This window comes from Haliaeetus leucocephalus, unplaced genomic scaffold (genome assembly GCF_000737465.1).
Source record: "Haliaeetus leucocephalus isolate CR32 unplaced genomic scaffold, Haliaeetus_leucocephalus-4.0 Scaffold406, whole genome shotgun sequence".
NCBI lineage: Eukaryota > Metazoa > Chordata > Aves > Accipitriformes > Accipitridae > Haliaeetus > Haliaeetus leucocephalus.
The window spans coordinates 5630971-5654400 of NW_010972842.1; the positions used below are offsets into that span (position 1 = coordinate 5630971).

Genomic DNA, 23430 nt, shown 5'->3' on the forward strand with positions numbered 1-23430 from the left:
CTTCTAAGCAATCAGAAACTTTGGAGAGTTTAGGAAAAAAAAAAGTGAGCTAATTAGCTTTCTGGGTTGTTTTGGTGTTTTTGTGTTTTGGTTTTTTTTAAGCTAGGTGTTTCCTTTGAATATGCCTTTCCATCTTTCCTCCACAATTATAATTTTGAAATTTGGTGTTACATGTTGTCTGAGCACAGTGGGTAGAAGCCCATTAAATAGGTGTTTAAAAGATTGGTCTGGGTACTTGAAAACAGTGTAGCAGAGAATTTTGCATTGGCTGTCAAGGTCAATGAATGTCCATAGGTTGCTGATGTAACAATTTCATGCGCTTTTTAATATTTTTGCATTTAATAACATGCAGTATACATTAAAGTATTGTTTTGGAGTTATTTAGTTTCTGTTTTTATATAGTTAAGGATCAGCTTATGCTTTTAGCACATAATGTGCTGAAGTGTGGGTTTTTTCGGAAGTGATGACAAATATGTCCCTGGTATTAAATTCACAATTGGAGCGATTCAGCGTTGGTGTTACACAAAAGGCTATCTCTTTGTTGTTCCTTTATGAGCATGAGTAGCAGGGATTCTTGAAATGTCTTATCTTGTCTAGACATCAAGTCTGCAACACTGTGTTAATTAGTCCATTATTATGTGTCCAGTTTCTTAAATGTTGCATATGCAAGTTGAAGTGACATGGGTTTCCTATGAAAATCTATTATTTTCTGAAGACAAATTTTACCAAACGAGCCAAGTACCTTCCTTGATTTTGGCAAAAAATCAAACCTTTAAGTTTCTGAATGAGATTTGACACTCAGACCTCAATTTGTCTATTACCACAGAGCTCTGGCATCTAAGAAGGAAGCATAGGAATTAATACATTCATGAATGCTTTTTTTCTTAATGGAATTACTGGCTGACTGCATGCTTTCAGTTCAACAATATTTTTAAACGTTCAGCAGAATAATATATGTTCAAACATTTGTTTACTTGACTTTCTAAATTAATATTACTTGTTAACAGCCCTCAGTTGTATTAATGAACTGTTAGCCTAATTGGACAGCCTTCTTGGTGGAAGATGCTGAAAATCACAGATTTTTCTAAAGCTTGCATTTGAAACTTGATAGATACGGTGCATGGAAAGAAGGAAAAATTGGTTTGTGACTGGGTCAACAGGCTGTCCAGATTCTCTTTCCAGACCTGCTGTCTAACTGCTTTCATTTTTTAGGTAAACTACTTAAATCTTTGGCCTAGAAGTTGCAGTTAAGAAAAACAGTTAGGTTTTAGCAGCTGTAGTTTTTAGTTTAGCTGTGTGTAGTTTTAGAAGAACTGTTTCTTGTTCTCCCGCTTTGTCACATCTCTTGTTCTGGTAAGATCTATATAGCAATAACTGAATTGCCTTTGTGTGTATTTAACACTTTTTAATGGGACTCGGTTCTCTAGAGGTGCTGCTCTAAGAGAAGACTGACAGCTCACAAAGTGGAACTTTACATCGCAAGGACTTACTTAAAGTTTTGGGTTTAATAGCAGACCATAAAAAAATATACAGGCATTTCTGTCATGATAAAAGTTACAGTTTCTGTAATGTATGGAAGTATACTGTATGCCTTCGTCCTCACCCCCAACCCCTCCCGTGTCCATTGCTAGTTTTGTTTTGCTTCAAACAAAACTGTTTTACAGTGCTTCAAAAGTGTAAGGGTGAAAGAGGATGTAAATATGAGGTAGCTTCTGCATTTTGGCTAGGAATAAGCTAATGAGAAGCTGTGGTAAGTATATCAGAAAAGTTTTATAAGTTCTGGATATGTTAGATTAGACATTTAAGTTTTAGCAGTTGTTGTAAAATAAATTAATGAATAAATTGGACTAATGGGAATCCAGGAGGGAATGAAAGAGGCTGTCAAAGTGGGCCTTGGGTGTACCTTTTCTTTCAATGTCAGCTGAGCCAGGGAAACAGGCTACTGTTTCCTTAGATTAGGTTGTTGGTCTGCTTGTGCTGTTGCTCATTTCAGGCAAAAATATCTAGGTTAGAAAAAAAATCCCCTAATTAAAATATGAATTAAGAGGTAGGTAAGTTAAGTGAGCTGAAGGAACTGGAACAGTAGCTAGAAAACACATTAAAGGATTATTTCTGATTATGGATGAGGTCAGACATGCTTTATTTCTGACGGGAGTAGACCAGACAAGAGTAACAGGCCAGATGAGAGTAAAAGATGGGGAAGCTGCAGATTTTGGTTCCCTCCTAGCTTTTTTGTTGTCCTTCAAGCCTTGTGTACTTAATACACAGTAGCAAGGCCTTAATGATGGACTCATCATCAGTCTAATTTGGTTGGTAGCATAGTATGTATCATGCCTCCACTGAGCTTATGTTTGCTTTATTTAAATGTAAAATGCAATTAAGTGTGTTTAATTTATTTTTTCCTAATCAAGAAAACATTTGTCTCAGGTCTTGGTATTTTGCCTTAGGCTTCTCAGAAAAATTGATGATGATTCCTTTACTTAATGATATCATCTGCCTATGATCTTGTTTCATTCTTTTGTGGTTTATTAGTTTGCTTTTATCGGTACCCCTCTCCTTATATACAAGTCAAGTAATTTATTACTTTTTACACATTCTTAGGCACTTTTTCTTCCATATTAATTCTGACTCACTGACTTTTCTACTGTCTTTTATTATTTATTCTAGACCTCTTTAATTTTTACCATGGCAAAATCAAATCAATTAAGTTATTATGTTTTTTTGCATCTTTATAGTTCACACTTGCCTTAAGTCTTTTTTGTGCTGGGATCTTTCAATTTTCTAAATCTGAGCTGTTTGTTAGAAATCTGCATTTTCATGATTATGAAACTGCAAGATGGAGAATATAAAAGCTTTTGGTCAGTATCTTCATAGTATCATCAATTCTCCTTATAAATACATTGATTTAAAGCAGGATACTTGTAAAAGGATGTGAAAACTTTAGCTACTTTCCTTTTCTTGTGTTAGGGTCACCATGCTTTAAAAGTTGCAGTCCTTCACTTTCCATTTGTTCGGCTATGTTCTCTTCCCTTTACATGGACGTTAATGGGTTATTTGGTATGCACTGCAGTGTTCGTAATTACAAACTGCTGCATATGCAAAATCAGCGCAACTCACTCATTTTACTTCACCACCTGAAGGTATAGTTTAATAAGGAAGTGTATTACCACATTTCAGCTTTTTGCCAGCAGGTTTTTTCATTGGAAAGCTGATAAAAAGTGAGTGTTATTTAATATGCAAAGCTCATAGGGCAATACGTTTAAGAGAACTTAACACCAGGAATGTACTCATGTATCCAGTAACAGTAGGGTATTTCTTAGAGAGACTTGAATGCATTAGATAGAACTCACCTTTAGCTTTCTATCACTACCTGTCTATGGAAGATTTTGTGTTTGACGGTTTATTTTGCCTTACATTTTTTAATGTAAACAGTTCTTGGCCCGTGCTGAGCACATAATTTTGAAGTTGGTGAATGCTGGGGACTCAACCTGTTGATAAATGTAGTCGTTGATACAGTATTTGATGTGGTGGCCCTTAATTTATGTGATCAAGCAGTACTGCAGATTGCAAGATCTCAGAGGACTGTTTAATGTGGATTGTTGACAGATGTTATAATTTGATGGCAGATCTCTGGAAAACTTAAATGAGAGAGGGTTAGTAGTTAGGTACTTGATAAAATTGCTGGACTTCGTTGAAACCAAAAAAAAAATGTGAAAGAAGGTTGTACCTGTTTCACTCACTGCCCAGCTGTTCAAATCTGAAAGACAAGATCCACTTTTTGGTCAGATAAACTGAAAATCTAGGGAGTTGTCCATTAAATAGTATTTTTTCAATCAACAGCTAGCAGTGATTGCTTGATTGATTTAGAATTTCTTGTTCTGTTGTGAGAAACCAGAAGAACTGAACGACAGGATGAAAGAAGACCTGGAAACTGTAATACCGAGTAGGCTAGGAAGAAGAAAGATTAGTTTCAAGAGACGATGAGTGTAAACAGCATTGGAAAAGGCATTAGGAACAGAAGAAACTCTAAAAATGTGTGGGCCTTGATATGTAATTAGGAACTAATTATGAGAAATTGCCTGCTGAAAAAAGTGTCAGAAGTTAAGATGCTTGGAAGGATAAGCAGAATTGACACTGGCGAGCCTCGTGAGAAAGCTGAAGGACAAAATCAGAAATGCTGAATAGTCTGAGCCTTGATAAAGGCAGTAGTTTCCGTGGGAGTAAGGATTATTGTTTTTTGGGGGGTTGTTGTTGTTGTTGAGGTTCCGTTGTTGTTGGTTTTAGTAACTTGAATTTAATTTAGAGGATAGGGAGAGCCTCCTCTCCAACATTGTCTCCAACTTATTCTTGCTTTAACAGAAGGGTGTCAGTGGACTTGAGAGGTGGTTTTAGCAGTGTTGTTTGATTTTATTTTTGAACTGTTTTAAGGGTGGAAGATAAAATTCTCTCTTAGTTGGCTCAATGAACTGAGGCTTAAACTTCTAACTTTTTAGCATTTTTCTTTCTTATAACCTACCGTGTCTTGATCAAGGCATCTTTTAAATTTTGGAGGAATATTTCAGCATTGCTACTGGGGAAACCTGCTGCTTCCTGGATTGAAACAGAATGAGAAGAGGATCAGCCCCACATATCTAATAATTAGATCCAGAAATGTAAATGGCCTCAGAAATAGCCCTAGCTCAAAGAACTACTGTCTAGCATCTATTCCTCCCACCCCGAACACTGATTGCACATCAGCTCTATCAGTATTCCCAATACGGTCTGAGCGTTGATCTTCTGAAAGACTTAGAGATGAAGCAGAAATCCAAGCGGTGCTTAAAACAGGAGGTATGTAGGGCAAACGGAGAACAGTGTCACGAAGGAAAGGTTTCATGAAACCATATGTGATGCTGGGAAGGTGGTAACTGAGCGAATGTGCAAAAACCCCTGGTAAGTGGCAAATGAAAGGTAGTGGTAGGAAGGTAGGTGACAGGAGGGACGTGACGTTGGGCATGGAAGGTGGTTTTTCATTTCTCCTGCACTGACGAGCTTTTAGGCCTCAGGAGGTTGGAGTAGGCAGCGACAGAAGAGTAGCACACAGACAACCTGTAGGTAGGGAAGTGTGAATCTGCAGTTTTATGGGGGTTTGTGTGTCTTTTACAGACTGTAGGGCTGATCTTAATGTAACAGAAACTTGTTTTGTAGATGTCAGTTTTGCTGGTGCATGTAGTTTAATCCTCTAATTCATTTGTAATCTGATTTGTATACAACACTGATTCATGTATAAATATAGGATCATCTGTGACCAAAGACACTTTGGTGACAGGTTGTATTTGCGACCTGGTTCTTAAGTTTCTTTTTATAATCTGTATCTCAGTGCCTAGCCTGGTATCTTCTTTCTCTGGCAGTTGTTTCACTGAGCAGGTTAAACTCAGTATGTTTTAAAGATGGGTAGGCTACATTTTTTTTAATAGCTTGTTCTTTTCTGTCAACATTAGTGATTTGACAGCCATTAATTGGCTGGCATTTGGAAAGCAAGCAAATTATTTAAAATGAAAAGGCTACAACTTATAGAGGACCGTTATATGGGTTTTGCTCAAATTATTTTGAGTGCATATAGCATTTATTGTATAGGTTTGTATCATAAAAACTTGGCACAGAAAGTATTCATTTGCTCTGACCTGTAAAATACAAGGTAATCTTATGGTTCTTTTGCATAGTTTTATTACTTTTAGAAAGGTAATTCCAAAAGGCATCAGAATTGGGAACTAACTTTCCTAAATGATATGGGAAAAAATCTTTTGTTGCACAAGTTGTTTATGCATGTGCTTCTTCTGTTAGTTAAGATTATAAAAACATTAGATTTTTATCTTGGGGTGTAAATGACTAGTGCACATCATCATTTATCACTGACCCACGAGGATCACTTTCCTGTTTTGTTTGACTCTTACTTGCACTGATGTTGTGACTTTCAGACCTCATTGATTGTCTGGACATACACTAGAATGGATATCACAATGGCATGCTTCACAAAATATGGCAGAAAAACAAGGGTCAAGATTCTCCACAGGACAAAGGTTATAGTGTGCCTGTTTTACCTTGATACTTCGACTTCGAAAGGCTAATAGAGTCAACCTGACTTATCACAGAAGTTGAATACTGACAAAATCAAGTGGGTCATGTCGTTCATGGTTCTTTAGCTTCTCATGCTTCTTGAGAAGAACTGTTTATACATTAATTTTCTGAACTATTGAACTTCGAATATTGCTCTGAATGACACTAATAACCTTTAATAGATGGGTTTGATACTGTTTCTCCATGGTTTAATTGCCTTGCTAGCAGTCTTTCCCCCTTTCCTGCCCCCTAGATAGCTTAAATACTTGGTTTCATTGCAACATAAAATGTTGTACTTATGTGAGTACTATGTGTACTTACTTGACCATAATTACTCCCCACAAGCAGTTTACCACCTTAGTATAGTAGATAATTTATATATGAACTTTTTTGGTCATGTGCTACCTAAATAAATCTCTGCATAAGCATTTTTAAACAGAAAATCAGAAATAGATTAGGGTATGCTGACACAAGCTTTTCAGTGATCATCTTCAACTGGAAATTTGCCCATTTTATTCCTTTTTTTTTAGCTTGGCTTCCTGGAGAAACTAGCTTATGCAATCGCAGAGTATCTGTGCTGTGTATCTTTTGACTCTGTTGTCAGGTTTCAACTAAATTCAATTTAGGCATAAACCAAGATGATTAGTTGTTACAAGCTTTATGAAAACAGGCAGTAGCAGAAACTGTAAGAGTTCCAGTGGAGAAAGACTGTAATATGATTGCATCTCATTAGACATCAGAAAGTCCCCTTAAGCAAGTGCTGCAGTTGCTTCAAAAAACAAAACAAAAAGATCAACTTGTACCATTGCAGACCTCAGCTGCACATAACAAAGAGTTTGGTGGCAGCCATAGTTTAAGAAATCACGTCCCTGTGCTGGCACAGTAGTCTTTGTGGGGCCTGGCTATGAATCAGATCAGGAAAAAGAATGAAAAGTTTGCAGATACTTCTTTAACCAATTCTCTTATTCACAGTGTGGTTCCTTAAACGTGCCTGCTGCCACAAGTGAGTACCCATGCTGTGTTATATGTCGAGCCACTACCGTCTCTGAATGTTCAGTATCTTGAAAGCACTGCCTTAGACACTCAAAGTTATTTAATCATCAGGCAGATATCTATAGAAAGCTATAGTCTTTGGTGGTATTTGCATAGTAACTATTTATTTTCATCATAGGGAAGCTAAAACTTTTAAAAATATTTCTGTTTAATTTCTATCTAAAGCTGCCAGGACCAGAACTGTCTTCTTCCTTTAGGATACCTCACCATCTTCTAGCTTCAGTAGCCTTGATTCTACGTACTTTGGAGAATGTACTCATTTGGGAGCACTAGTGCATCACTAGACACCCTCATAACAGCTTCTTCCAGCCAGCCTCTTGGAGCTGAATTTTGATCTAGCTGGGAACCAAGCTGGTACCCAGCCGCTCCAGCCCCTAAAGTTCCTGAGTAGATCTTGAGAGGAGAGAGCAGTCACAATAACCAGTATTTTTGGTAGTGAGATATCTCAGTTTTATAAACTAAATGGTCCCTTTTAATTCAAACTCTCATCTCTTAGATTTCATTAACGTATTTGCACTTTAGGAAAGTGAAGATCAAAAGATTTCTGAATGTTTTACCTATTTATTGCCTGTCAGCTAATGTGATTGAGAACTGGAAGTGTGCAGTTATGGAGCAATATTCCCACAGCAAGGCACAACTCGCTGTGAAGTAAAGCTGAATGCCCTGTTGAATGCATCTGTTAGCTGCCACTGAATAGGAAAGTTGCAACAAAGACTGTTAGGGTTTAAGATAAAAAGATGTTTCTTTGTTCTTTTGGGGGGACCGGTGAGCTGGATGCAGCCTCCTCGAAACGCGTCATTAGATGACTTCTACTGGTGGGACAGTGTCACCCATAGCTCCCCGAGCAAGGGGATGGAGACTGTACCTTCCCCAGCTCTTGGCAATGAGTGGTGCATCCCTCCACCCGCAGCAAAAGTTCGGTTTTTTTCACACAGTTGAAAGGAGAGAAACCGGTGTGGGAAGGCATGTGAATGCCAAGTTAGGAATCTTCCTGTCAAAGTGCCTTCTCTATGGAGAGGTGGACTGTGGCAAAGGAAAGATAGGAGGAGGACTTGGATGCAGGAGAGCACCCAGAAGGCAGGGCGAAAAGGATGCAAGAGTTTCTGAGGAAGAGGCAGAGTGGAACTGTGTCTAGCTGAGGAATGAAGTGACCTCTGAATCGGAGGGTGGAGGAAATCTGGAAGAGATGAAAGGATTTGTAGTGACAGGAGAGGTAGGGTTGGGAATTGGGAGTGTGGGAAGCAATGAGCAAGGGTGGGACTGGACTTGCAGTTGAAGAAAAAAAGATTTCTGCCACGATCAGGAGCTGCAGCCAAGAGGGTGGGGAAAAGAATGAGATGGGGAACAAGAGGAACATGGGTGGAGATGGGAATTAATTCCACAGGAGCTCTAAAGCCCATGGGCAAATGCAGTGGAGTTTCTCCCTGGCTGGAGGGTGGAGACGCTACATCATGCAAGAAAACTGGTTGCTATTTCTGGTGCCAGAAACAAGTGGGGAGCAGTCAGGTGCTTCCAGCTGGGTGTCTTCCCCTCTGGATGCCCTTGAGGCATCTGCAGGAAGCTACAATCGATCGTAAGGCGGAAAATGCAGCGTTCCCGTGTCAAGTACCTGGAATCGCTTACTGAACAATTTGATAAACACGTCCGTCACTGCTGATCGTTCTGTTGTCCGTTTGGTTCAGTTTACCGTATTTCTCATCAACTACAAATAAAACCTATATGAATAATTTCTCAATGTAAAAATTAGTTTTTAATGAAATTATTAATCTTCTTACCCAAGTGTAGGTCTAGCCATAAGTAAAAAATGCCCTGATTAATTTTTAAACACTTTTCATAATTTTTCTCCAAGGTACTATTAGGCATAATTAAAGCCCATTGTACAATTTTTCCTTTTTCTTACATTGCTGTTGAAGGATGTTCTCTTGCAACTATGTTTTTGCTAAAATCAGAAGCAAAGATAAACTCTTAAGATTCTGTTTCCTGTTTCACTGAGGTCAGTTAATGCTTTTTTTCCTTTGGTTTTCTAGTAACAGGATACCTAAATGTTTAACTCTGAGCTTTGGAAAGCTCTCTGACTCACCCTTGATTTGGTTTAGGCTGTTAGTTTCTTGAGCCCATGTATGAGTGCTTGGTGCTTTTAATAACAGTGAAATGTTTCATAATACATGCAACAAAATCATTGGTCTTGTTATTCTTGCTGTCTCCTTTTGGATTGGGAATTACATCTGTATTCCAAATGTGACCGTTATCATCTGGACACTAGTAAATATACAGTAAAATGGTTGTAGTATTGAGTCATTAACGTACCTAATCCAGATGTGATTAATCTGAAATTGCAAATCTATATGCAAGTTGATAAGAGACTTTTACAAAATTAGTTAAATACAGTATGCATTCTTGGTGTGTGAATTTTCTACATCATTTGCCAGCCAGTATTTGGGGAATGGGAGGTGGTCAAAAAAATCTTGAGTTTAAAGTAATGGTCTCTCATGACCCAGATAAGTTACCAAAGAAAATCTGTTTTAGGAGCGTTTCTTTCTAATTAAAGCGGGATGGGCTTCTTTGCTACCAGGAAAAGCATGTATCATTATAATGAGTTGGCTCTGGAGCCTTTTAAGTAGTGTAGGGGTTACTTATGTCATGGTAAGCAGCCAGAGCACTGATTCCAAAGAGAAGTATCTCATCCACTGTAAAGAGTATTCCTTCCTTGTTCATTTATATTGATCCAAATACTTTTTTTTTTTTGATGGCAGAAACATAGTTTTTGCATGTATGTACTTCTGACAGTGCAGTGAAAATGTAAGGTACCTCCTTGCTTGTCTTAGACCTGTGCTATACATTGGGGACTGCCAAGAATGTAACCTCTGCTTTGCAACACAATCCTCTTTCTTTACTCTGCGTATGGACCAGTGTTCACTCTTTTGAATCATGATATTTATTATAAAAATGATCCTTTCTACTTTAGGAAAAGCAGGACTTGATCACTTGTAACTCTTTTGTTAAGAATTATACTGGGTATTTTTGAAAGTCTAGTGTCTTTATAGTAACATGGCTCATGTCTTATTTCTTTATCTCAGGCTTCAGTTTCTCTTCAGTCTGTTGCTGTTTGACTGAATGTTTCTGTACAGTAAGACTAAGTATTCTTGAAAAATACGTGTGCATATTGCTGAAGAGTTGTATTAAGATTTGCAGAGGTCTGTTAGGGATAAAGAGCTGAGCTTGTTTTTGTCCATTGTGGATCAACTAAGATTTTAAAAGAGGCAAGGTCATTTAACATGGTAACTGAGTATGAATACTCAATGTATAGTGTAAGGTAAGGTTTTATGCATATAAGGATACAAGCTTTCATTGGTATGCTTGCAATTAATTTCAATGTGAATTGTTCAGCATGTATGTGTAACTGGTAAGCAAGTAGCTTTTTACGGTATTCCTTAAAGCTGCTGTATCATATATTATATTAAAGCCCTGAAAGAACATGTGTGCATATGTACATGATGTATACAGTGAGCAGTGTTTGTTTCTGTTCTTTAAATGTTTCCATTTAGTTATGAAACATACCTTTTGTTTATGTGTTCATGTTTGTTAGAAATGCATGAAGTGTAAATGCATTTATGTCACAAGGTAATACAAAGGTGCTCAGATAATTCTAATTGACGTGAAATATTTTTCAATGAATTTCGATTTTTCAGAGAGCTAGGTTATATGAGAGCTTGAGTGAAGACTTGCCAAGGGAACAGGGAGGACTCAGATAAAATTGTGGTGGCAGAAGTGGAGGTAGTCAGAGGCAGTAGTGGTTTGTGTTGGCCAACTGTAGCATCTTCGGAGCAGAAAGAGTGATTTGATTTTGTCCACAGTGTAGTTTTCTGAGCAATGGAGAACTAAGGTGAACAAAGAGAGGAGGTAAAGAAGTGAAAGAGAGGTTAATACTAAGTTGAGGTGAGATGAAGTGAGTCAATGGATCATATTAAAACTAAGCAATGACTCTAAGATCTGGTTTCAGTGCATTGCAGCCAACAAATGGAAAGTGTTAGTCTTATTTTCTTCATTAGGAGTGTAAGCTACTGACTTACCCTGCAGAAGGCAACTTTTTTTTTTTTAAATTAAACAGTCACTGTTATTCTACACAGTCCATAGTACTCATAAATAAATAAATGAAATTATCCTTTGTTTAGCATGTAAATCAATTCTTTGTGGATACTAATCCTTGAAATAGCAAAATGTCTTACCTGCTGATTTGAAAATAGGAAGTTTGCAATGTTTCTACCCTTACGTGATTTTAAAAAACAAAAAGCCCACTGGAATTTCTAAATGAAATGAGAAAATGTCATTCATTTTCACTGTGGTTTTTTTATTTAATTTGGCTTGCTCTGTTCTAAATAATTAAATCTTTTTTCCTCATTTAATTCTGTTTCCAGACAGTGTAGTTCAGCCAGATCTTTATTAGCACGAACTGTTTTGTTAAAAAAAAAAAGTTCTGGAAGGCTGCATGAAGGGAGGAATGCCTTATTTTTCAGGATATGTTTGTATGAATAACCCCTGTCTATTCTGTATCTTTGAGAGCACATGGTAATCTTCTATGAAGTAAGGTTAAAAGGTAAATGGCATGGTACTGTTTCTTTTGGCTATTGCATTAAAGTGTCTGACCTTTAGCAACCTATTTTTATCTTAGGCAGTAAACTATTTAGTTCTGCTTATCAAAAGAGACTTCACTGCTCTCTTTCCATGCTGTTCTTATCCAAAACACACTGTATCAATCCAGCATCAGTAGGCTTTATCAGCAACAGCTATTATTCTGCTTAGAGATACAGCATAAAAAAGTTTTATATTGTAGCAGTACATTTTATTCAATAAATACTTTCATATATAGTTCTGTGGTTTCCGGTTTCATTATCTAGTTTAGATCTTCTTTTGTATTACATCCTTATTAGTTTACTCTTTCCCTCGATTTTAGCTGTTTGACTTGAAATTATTTGTTTTGCTGTCTGCCCTAAAGTGAGTTATTGTAGACTATTCAAACAATAGCCTATGTATCTCTGAAGATAAGATTAATATGGCAAAGTAAGTATGTTTGCAGATATAACAGATTTCCTAATTATTTGAGATCTTCAAATCCTCAAGGTGTTGGTGCTAATTTGAAATTTTATAAAGTGTTTAGTTGAAGGGTCAACTCCCGCATACTTTTAGTTGCCTGTGTGATTTGCCAAAGTGAGGTTCTACGCATTGGAGTGTTGGCCAGAGGCAGAACTTGCTGTATCTCTGAAGTGACCACAATTCATAATGCCGCTGGTGATACTCAACACATCTTTAACCTGCAGGAAGTTGACAGAGTTGCTTAGCCGCTAATTTGTTCAAGCTATATTTTATTTCATTGACTTGTTAATTCACATGAGGCTTTACTATTGTTACTAGTAAACAAATGCTGGTACCATAATCAGCCTCCCTGTTTCACAGTTAGAGTCGATATTTCATGAAGTAAATCCGAGCGGACTGAGTCTAGACCTCTAGTAGCCTTGAAATCTAGTATCCAGAAATGGTGTGGCCGGCAGGAGCAGGGCAGTGACCGTCCCCCTGTACTGGGCGCTGGTGAGGCCGCACCTCGAGTCCTGTGTTCGGTTTTGGGCCCCTCACTACAGGAGAGACCTTGAGGTGCTGGAGCGTGTCCAGAGAAGGGCAGCCAAGCTGGTGAAGGGTCTGGAGCACAAGTCTTATGAGGAGCGGCTGAGGGAGCTGGGGCTGTTTAGTCTGGAGAGAAGGAGGCTGAGGGGAGACCTGATCGCTCTCTACAACTGCCTGAAAGGAGGGTGTAGTGAGGTGGGTGCTGGTCTCTTCTGTCAGGTGGCTGGAGATAGGACGAGAGGAAATGGCCTCAAGTTGAGGCAAGGGAGATTTAGGTTGGATATTAGGAGGAACTTCTTCACCGAAAGGGTTGTCAGGCATTGGAACAGGCTGCCCAGGGAAGTGGTTGAGTCACCATCCCTGGAGGTATTTAAAAGATGTGTAGGTGTGGTGCTTAGGGACATGGTTTAATGGTGGACTTGGTAGTGTTAGGTTTACGGTTGGACTTGATGATATTAAAGGTCTTTTCCAACCTAAATGATTCTGTGCTTCTAAATTCTGTCTCTTGAGTACTAGACATATCTCTGTTATTTTTTGACTTAGTGGATTTGTTGCATCGTGCTCTTATCACAATTTATAGATGTCAGGGATCACAGAAAGCTGCTCTGAGCTATCTGAAGAATACAGAGGTAAAGCTCTCAAAAACTCTGTCTCAAAAAACCCCAACACAAAACAGTATTTGATGGTCCTAGTTTTCTTCTGTTGGTCGTAATACTTTTTATAAGGACTGACTGAAGCCAGACTCGAAAAGAATCAAAGCTTTTCAGTGGATGCCAGAATCCGAAGACAAGCGAACACTTCAAAAAGTCATGAGTGCGTTCACATATCTTGCCCAGTTCATTCCAAATCTGTCCTCTGTCAGTTCACCTCATCAGACAACTTCTGGGAAATGTTCAGTGACACTGGATTGAACAGGGCAGACATTCCTTTAATGAGTTTGATAGGTAACAGTTCTTGTGCTGAAACGCTGCAGCATTGCTTAACTATCTCATTAGTAAAGGCTTGTAATGAGGTAGTAGAAAGTGAATGTTCTTAGTCTCAGAAGATCTTTTTAAATACAAAATAGGCTTGTTTTTCATATGGCAAAATAGTTCACATTGAAAAAAACAGTGATTCCCAAGCTTTTTTGAACCAGCTAATCGCTGTGATTCTTCAATATTACTTACCAGCTGTAACCCAAACTTATCCAATAATTAATTCCAAGTACTGTGGGATACAGTCAGTGGTGTATCCACTGAGTAAATGCAGAACTCCTACTACGTTCCCTTGGAACCACAATTGGTAATCACTGCCCTAAGACATGTGATTTACTAACCATAAAAGACAATCTCTACTCCTTGTGGCTTTCTCTTTGGGGAGAGACATGCTTTCTATTTTTACCAATTTTTGGATCGGATTTCTGCTTCCAAACTGAAGTGGAAATAGCTAGAATTGTGGGAACAGATTCAGGAGAGATAGTTTGGGTGTTGAATGCTAAGAATACAGAAGGAATGAATATATTTGCAATAAGAAATGAGGCTTCATCATACAGCTTTTCTGACCTGTTCCACCCCCAGCCTTTGCGCTAGCTTTACGTTCTGTTTCTTTATGTATTTTGTATTTGACTCAGGATACGTGCTAAGATACGCGAATATTTCAACACAAATCCTGTGTGCTTTGTCTGTCTGGGTTAGGTACCAGTTCTGGGAGTGGTCCCAGATGAGCTCAAAGATACTGGACACACTAGTAAGGCTATAGATAAATGTTCTCTTTAGATGTCATCCACAGCTGCCCATCACCTTCTCACCCAGAATAGGTGGTTCCTCCCTGCAACCCAACTGGTGTGCTAGCATGTGACCTAATCAGGCTGATTTTGCCTAAAAATGAATTTTGGGAGTAGTCCTGTGTATTACTGGCCCACACAAACAAGTGGGGTGATGGTTTCTAGCGTGGGGATGGTGACAGCTGGGAAGGGGGAATAGTCTTTTCAGCCGTCACAGCTGCATATGGAAAAAGATATCCATCCACAAGCTAGGGAAGGCTTACAGAAGTCTTCAACAACATGGCCTTAATTTATTTTTCCTTTATTTGATTTTTATATTTGAAATGAGTGCTTATGTAAATGATGAGAGTGACTATTTAGAGGGTAGAGACAGGATCATGACTTGGACATGAAAAAAATTTGATCCGTTATTGAGGCACTAATAAAACTGATTTGTGAGGCCAATATAATGTGTGAAGTAATTCTAAACTTTCAGAAACCTTAAGGTTTAACATAAACTAAGTAATAAAATGTTGGTAATCTAAGTAATTGTTTTTCTTCTTGCAGCTGTTGCTTTTCCTTTCTGAAGAGTTGTCCGTTACATACAGTACTTGACTTATTTTGTGTAGTGTTTTCTTTATGCTGCACATGTGATTAAAAAACCTAGCCTCTGGCATGCATATCCAAACCTGCTTTAGCATTCTTTTTTAACCATTAAAGAAGATGAAAAAAAAAAGTTGCTTTTTAGACGGTGATGGTGAGAAAGCCTTCTCATTTAAGGGCTGGTTCTTTAAACTCATCGGTCCACTAGCTCTGAGTTTACAATAACAATGCTGCTGCCAGTTAATCGTGGAACTGGGCTGCTGGGAGTTGCTCTCAATTGGAAAAGGAAGATTTATTTTTTTTGTTTTCTTCTCTTGCTGCTCATTTACATTGTGCTATTGAAGAAAATATAGGTGATCCACACCTCAGAATAAAACTCTGTCTTGCCCTTAACAAAAATGAGCCCTCTTAATGCAGAGTGTTGAATATTTGTAGAATATTTGTAGCTGAGGATATTTGTTGGAATTGAAAGTGTGAAGACTTGTATTGAGGCAAAACTGAATCACCACAAGTTACTCTTTGGTAAAAGCTCATGCATCATTGCTGATCTGGACTGCAGCACAGTCCATATATGTGGATTTTAAACTACTGTACTTTCCGTACAAAAATATTTATGTGTTTTTATGACAAGGAAGATTGGTTTGTCACATAATTGTTGCTGTTAATATACAGCCTATTCTGATGAAGCTTAAATGAATATCGCTTTCCTTTATGGGCAGTGGACATAACTGAATGCTATTAAAGCATTTTTAACATGAGAATTAACATAGACAGAGTCTTTTGTAGATAAACTTCACCCTTCCTGTTTTGGATGGAGCAATAAGTTTACCATGGAGCAGATTTAGGAAATAGCTTTCCATCAATTCAGTATTTTATAAATAAAAAGTTGCAGGGCGAGGTCCTTCCTTTGGCATAAAGCTGATTATTTCCTGTTTAATCCTGAACTGGTGCATTTCAAGTAATGGGATTTTTTTAGCATCTGTCAGAGAGGAGACCTTTTATGATTTTGTTTTCATTTATGGCCCTATGAAAATGCAGTTTCTAGACTTGAAGATCATTATAGAACAAAGGGAAATTAATAGATACATAAGTTGTTGCACTTTCAGACAATTTTTGGACTTAGCTGCACAGTTTTTTGTAGCTGGACATTCTTAAACATGTAGCTGGGTATTCTTATAGGTGAGCTGAAAAGGTGTAATTGATACATCTTTAACAGATTATCAGTACTTCTAGTGAGGTTTAGAAACCGATGAATTGTAATTGCTACAGATTATTTGAATTCAGATTTATCATCTGCTTGCAGAAGGCACACATTTTTTATAAGAATATATAAGAGGTGGAACTTAAACTAATACTGCTGTTTTACCTAAGGAACACACAAGTTAATATATGAAGTAACACTACCCTCATCCAACACATCTGTTGTAAAGAAGCCTATGAAATCTAGGCCACACACAAACTGGTCTCCAAGGGCCTGTAGTTGGTGTTAGAATGCTGTTATTATGTGGTCTGATTGGTTTAGTAAAGAATTATCTCCAGTAAAACCATGTAACATAATAGTCCTTGCTCTCCCACATGGGAGCTACTTCTGCTTGACTGAGCAAGACATTTCTTGAAGAAGTAATGCACTTGCTCTTGCCAAAACATAACATTAAATGAAGTGTATTGTCAGGTACATTGTTGTTGTGTATCAATTCTTGTTCATTTAAACATTCGCTTAAAGTCCTCCACTGTAGTATTAAAAATGATGAAAGTAAATATACAGATTTCCTAGCAATATATTTAAACTTCTTGCTTCTTATTGAAAACTTGTTTGTAATAATTTTAAAGCAATGGGGAACTATTTGGAAAATGTTAAGTTTTCATAAATCAAAACTCTGTTGCTGAACTTTCCAGATATTAGTTTAATTGCCAGGCAGTACGAGTCATAGCAGTTTCAGGTTTATCATGCACTGTGGTGAATACTTTGTATGTGATGCTTTCCCTGTTCACTTTGACTTAAGAGAGAGCTGAGACAGTTCGCTAGTTCGTAAGAACAGTTTTCTAAATGGTACCGCTTTGGTTGGCTTTTGCAATGAATGTTCAGAACTGTATAGCCTTGCTCTACAGAGTTGTCCTTGTTGTGTAGCTGGAGCTGTAAACACTCACTACCATCGTTGAGGACTTGTCTTTTTAATTGCTTTTTATTTTTATTATTTTCTGGCACTGCTCAACAGTGTCATACAGCAGCTGAACGTTCCATCTTTAGATTGCTTTAATAAGCATTGAGTAAATGCACGAAAACATGGAAATTTTTGTTTGGACGGTGTGAGGAAGAAGAAAGGAGTTGAGGAGGGATGTTGCTTCTCTACAGAAGTGATGATTAGAAGTATTATTGCTGAGGGGCAGAGCTGGAGCAACAGAAGCCCTAGGAGGATGAGGCTGACCTGCGGAGGACGAGGCAGCGCAGCTTTGTTCGGGTGCTCCTGCCATCATCGCACGCCCCGGCCGGTCCCCGGCTTCTCCGGAGCCGTGATGGGCTCCACACCGAGCAAACCCCCGTGACTTCACCGTAATTGCAGGGGTGTCACCAGGGCATGATATGAAGCAAAGGAGTATCCAGATGATGCCTTGAGCTTAAACTGGAGATAATGGTTTCATGCAAGTAAATAATTTAGCCTGCATGTTTTCTTCCCAGTGTATTACACAGCACGGAAAAGGCCAGAGTTGTGTCTCGGGACCCAAGCCAACTCCTCAGGGTTTTCAGCCTTAAAAACATACGTGTAAACTCAGCGGAGTTTGTTACTGCAGACATAGACACCCCACCCCAGTTTTACAGAGCACTTTTCCTCTCTTTTCATACTAGAATTCTACTTCAAAATGAAGCGGGAAGCCTTGCAGCGGTGCTGTTTTAGACTGCATCTTCCTCTTTCAAATTAGTTTGATCAAAGGAACAAATAAAAACGCGGACAGGAGATGCCGTGTCCTAGAAGCACGATGCTGTAGACCGGCTGAAACAGAAACACCGTGGCCCGGTGCAGGGAGCAGCGACCAAATCCTGGGGAGTTCAGAGCCGGGTGGTCTCAGCTGCTGTTCCCAGGGGATTTCTCCCCAGCTCCGCAGTTCCCGGCTCCGTCCCTGCCACGCTGTGCTCACACGCCATCCCCCGCGTTGCTGGTCCCGGGCCTTGAGGGCAAAGCAGAGTTCAAATTGGAATTCACGCTTCTTTTAAAAGGATGGCTGTATCAGCATCTATTCCATTCCACGTGAGGGACTGCCAGCAGACCTTTCAGTCAGGTATTTAAATGCCCAAAATGGTGGGCTTACGTTCCGAAAGCTGATTAAATCTATAAAACCAAGCGCTGGAAAAGGAGGCAGAATTGCATTTAAGTGGAAATAACTTTAATATTTTGCATCTCTTCAGTAAGTAGCAAATTAACATGAAATTGTTCATTATTACATAGTAGATTAAATAACTTGTTTCCCCCAATTTGCATTTCAATGAATATCTAATTGGTCTGTAAACACATTGATTAATGGGTGCAGAAATTATTACACAGATTCAAGGCAAAATTGTTAGTGCATTTTTAAGAAGGGAATAGACTTGTTGATATTTTATAATTAAAAATTGTATACCACTATTGTAACAGAGTATTAAATTTGTTGTACATTAATGTAGCTTTTTGTAGCCACGAAAAATAGTTCATCTTGGTTGAAAACCAATTTTAAATGTCTTGATCATGAGAATTGTCTCGAAGTGGTTTAATGACAGTTCTGAGCATTCTTTGCACTGTGGAGCTATAAATTTGTATATTGTACTCATAAACATAACAGTACAATTACATTACCACTGCAGTAATGAAAATTTCTCTGCACTCTTTCAGTACAGTCTAATTTGCATGGTTGAGAAAAATCCAAGATAGTGTGTAAATAAATTAAAAAGAAGCGATTTGGGGAGAGGTAATAATTCCTTCTAAAAGATGTCTCTGGCAAAGAAAATACTGTGATACCAGCAATACTGAAGTCATTCAATGTATAGTAGTTTCCTAATTTGCTAGAGCTTACATGCACAATTATAATGCAAAATCTTACTGCATATACAATCAGCTTAGAGCTAGGTCTACATTACAAAGTCTTTTAGTATTACTCTTAGTTAGGAGTACAAGAAAAATTATACTTCATCATCTGTCTACCCATGCAGGGGAAAACCTGGCATAGATGTGGCTGTGTTAAGAGGAGATTGCTTTGTCAGACTTATTTTAGGTCTGCTGAAGAGGGGAAATAAGAAGCTGGCTTATACCACCAGAGGGCTATACCAACCTAGCTATCGTGGTTTAGCTGGGGGAACAAAAGCTGTTACCTCTGCCTGGTGTAGAGGAGCCCTGGGGCATCACTGAAGCAAGAGAGATTTCATGCAGTTTGCTTTTTCATTACTGGGGTGTCTGGAAGGGATGCGGTATGGCTTTCAAACTTGTGCTCTGCAAGTTCAAGCTCTGCCTTTGTCAGAAATCAAACTACCAGTGAGCATGTTGCTTCTTTCCTCCTTGCATGGGGTATTTGATACTTGTGGGAATGTGCCCTTAGTAACTGAAAAGTTTCTGTCTTCTGAAAGATAACATATTAAATGAATACTTGCATGAATCACAGATACAAGATTGTGATTGCTGGGCATGTTGGGTCTTCTCAACGGTGAGTTAATATCTAAGGGTTGCAGGCTGTTTAACATGGCTTCTGAGCCACAACCCTAACTCTTTGCCCCGTGTGAACTGAGTCTTGAGAGTCTTTGGCCCTCTGGATGAGGAGCTCAGAACAGGCATCTGAGGAGGAGCACTGACTCGCAAGCAGTGACGGTGCAGAGCTGCTCAGAGAGCCTAGAGTCACGTCGTGTTGCTGTGAAGGAGTCCTGGTGGAGATGAGCGAGCGTTAGATCAATCTGTAAATGTATGGAATGATAAGAATACTCAAAAATGCAGGAAAGATTATGCCGAAAAAGAGCAAGGGATTGAAAATTACAGATTAAATCACGGGCATCAATTTCACTTGCTAAATCATCACATCCACTTCATGGATGCGGTCCTCCTCATGCCTGGTGGTCCTGCTTGTGTTTGTGAGCAGAAGTACCACCTTCTGCATTGAAATGAATTTGCCCATCTCTTGCATAAAGCTGCTCGAGCCTTGCATGCACAAGTCTCTTGATAATTCCTATTCAAGGGGCTTTTACGTCTGCATAAAGCCAAGAGCATTCAAAAAAAGTGCCTAGGTCATATTCATTCAAAAGCATAGCTGGAGAAGGTAGTTAATGTTGTCTACCTTTATATAAAATAAAGCACATTCATTAGAACAATTCTCCCAGAAATGAGAGGTGAAGATTCACTTGAGTTCTGAGACGGAGAGGAGAAATTTGCATCTCCCATTTGCTACTCAGTTGTACTTTCTACCCGCTGTGGATGTGGGAGATATAGAGGCTAACTTGCACCTTGGTGGGGCTGGTCTTCCTGAGGGTCTTTCCAGTTATCAGGGAACTTCTCTCTTGTTTCCCTCTTCTTCAAAGGCTGCTTAGAGCAGAACCTGTAGTTTTAGCTGTTCTGAATTGCCTTGAGAAGTTAAAAAGCCTTTCTTTGTACGGACTGTAGAGCTAAGCTGGGAAAACTTGGTGTGTGTGGGTTGAAATAAGTGTTGCAAATATCTCCATTTTACCTTCTCTGTTTTTCCTGGCCTCATCGCCTTTGAATATTGTGTTTACTCTTGCTGTTGAAATGAAGCTGCTTTTTGGCCAGGTGTGCAAGACTTTTAAGACCAAGATGACAAAGTTTCTGACTCTCCTGCAGACTGTAGTCACTTGCAGGGGAGGACATCTTAAGTTCTAGCTTTTTTTCTCATTACTATTTATGTTGTCCAACAGCTCTGTTGCACAAAATACACAGGCAGCTCTGGAACAGTTTTGGAGAAGAGCATGGGGCTGTGCTAGGCAGAGAAAGGGAATGACGCGAACTTTGTCAGTGAGTAGTAGACGCATCATCAAGATATTCCCTAACTAGGTGTGATTTCATCCACACCCAGAGTTCAGGTTTACAACAAAGTTTTGGTGAAGGTGCTTTCCACCTGTCGGCTGAGCCATTTGATATGTTTTCTTTGGCTTAAGCCAAGACCATTTTTAGATTATCATAGCAGGAGGGATATAGCAGTCTAAGACATGAGCAGTCCCCACATGCTTGCTTCTGCCCCTCTTTCTTCCCCATCAGAGGTTAACGTCCCAGAGCTGGCCTGGAAGAACAGAATGTGTGGTGTCCTTCATTTCTTTCACGTTAGCGTACATGGTAATTTAAGTCACCGTTGATGGTGCTTTGGGGTTAACTGTGAAAACTTTGCACAGACGCAGATTAGGAAGTTCTCAAAAGTTTTGTTCTGCCTGCTGAGTTCCAGGGCTTGATCACCTCCAACCTGGGGGACTAATATCTCCATTGCTCTAGCTAGATCTGGAAGTAAATGTCTTTTAGCTATATTTAAACAGTTCAAAGTGCAAATTTTGGGTTAGTTTTCTTAAATATGAGGAGCGTTCACTAACATGTGGCAGGTGCGTCACACCTTTAGATTTGCATCTAGACAAAGCCCAAGTGCTTATACAGAGACTAGCATGGTGAAGGGTTGGTCTCAGCCAGAGCTTCTGTGCTGTCGTCATGTAAGAATAAAAAGAGCTAAAATGCCGTGAGAATAATATAAAAGTAGGCATATTTGTGGTCCTCTGACCTCACAGGTGCCAGGTGTGCTGATTTTGGAAAACTCTTCTAAGAGAATTTGAATGCAGTTTATATACTTCTCATTCACAGAAAAATCAAGGCTATATATATTGTGTGTGTCTATATAAATATAAATATATTTATGTATTTGGGAATCGAACAGCTGTTTCTGCTTCTCCTTCATCTGCTTACTAAAGTGTTATACATTCTTTCCATTCTGCTGGTGGTATAGCTTAGGTCAGAGAATAAAAGTATGCTAGGGCCTTGGTAAATGATCACCCCATGGCTTTAGCTGTTTTCAGGATTACCTGACATATATATCAGACAGAATAATCATGTTGTTGGTATCATTCCCTTTCTTCCTTTTCAGTATTAAAACATTATTTCTTTTTTCCCCACACATGGAATCATTTTCAGTTTTTAGTTCCAGATGTTTATGGATGAGCCTTCCATGGCCTGAGGTCAAAATCAGTATCAGCTGGAATTTTAAAGATAGGGTTATTTTCAAACCTTGTTAGGTCACAAATTCTTCTAGTATTCTTCTCCAACAGAGAGCTTTTTTGCTTGTTTGGAGTCTTCTCTTCAGTTCTCTTTCTTCCTCAAGCATCACATTCTTGGCTTATTTTCCAGAAATAGCCTCTTTCTCTTTTGTGGAGGAGATGGATTTTAATATGCCATGTATGCTGGTTTTGGCCTGTTAAACTGTCTTTATCTCAGCCCACGAGTTTCTTGCTTTTACTCTTCCAATTCTCTCCCCCATCCCACCCGGGGGGGAGTGAGCAAGTGGCTGTGGGGGGCTTAGTTGCAGCTGGGGTTAAACCATGCCACCATCCTCTTGAAAAAGAGCTTTGAGTGCTTTCACAATTTTTTCGAATAGTTGATTGTACTATTAAGCTGTAACTAATATCTCCTGTAATTGATATTCTTGTAATTGATAATCTCTACTCCCTTCTGCAAAGCATAGTAACTTCTCTCTGAGGGTTGGTAGTCGTGCACTGGCTTCGGATAAAAACTGGTTTATGAAGTTATTTCCACTTCATGACTGTGGCTCACAGTTCTTTCAGTTGTGCTGATGCATGTGGTTTTAGAATTGAATCACTGAATCACATTAATTGCGGGGAAGTAATTTTAAAAGGGATCATCTCAGTGATGCAATTTACGTCGCAGCTATACAAATAGGTTTATCAGCACAGTTGAGCAGGAGGCACCAGGAGGCTCAGAATTAGCAGCTGGGGTAGAAGGCTTGTTGAGGGAAAATTGCTCAATTATTATTAGAGGAGCTGAGCTGTTTCCTTTGTTTTCTGTTGTTAGAACTGCCTTCCTGCTCCACCTTCGCCCTCTTCCCCTATTTTAGGTCAGTTCTATTTTTTTAAGAGTCTTTTGTCACAAAGTGTTGAAAACGTTCATCTCGTGTATGAAGGTGTTTAGTTTTCAGGTGGTTGTGACAGCAAAGTGACTTCTGACTCCAGACGCAGTGACGACGATGGCTCTTTTGATTTTCCTCCAAGTCGTCTTTTGTGAAAGTTTTGAAGAAAAATGTACTTAGGTTGAGCTAATATTTATAGGCTAAGGGTCAGAGAATTTCATCGGGGTTAGTTCTTTGTGGTG

General features: G+C 38.9%; 1 protein-coding gene across 7 annotated transcripts in view; it reads left to right on the plus strand.

Annotated features, from left to right (window-relative positions):
• The window catches only part of PPHLN1 (periphilin 1), a 72759-nt gene that overhangs the window by 45042 nt on the left and 4287 nt on the right, over positions 1 to 23430 (plus strand). Inside the window, exon 10 of one of the 7 annotated variants that reach the window (XM_010574067.1) lies at positions 17952 to 18062. The exons of the other annotated variants lie outside the window; for them this stretch is intronic. Coding sequence (XP_010572369.1) covers positions 17952 to 17969 — 18 coding nt within the window. The 3' untranslated portion in view covers positions 17970 to 18062. Of the gene's footprint in view, positions 1 to 17951; positions 18063 to 23430 lie in introns of those variants that run through there. 7 annotated transcript variants of the gene reach the window in all.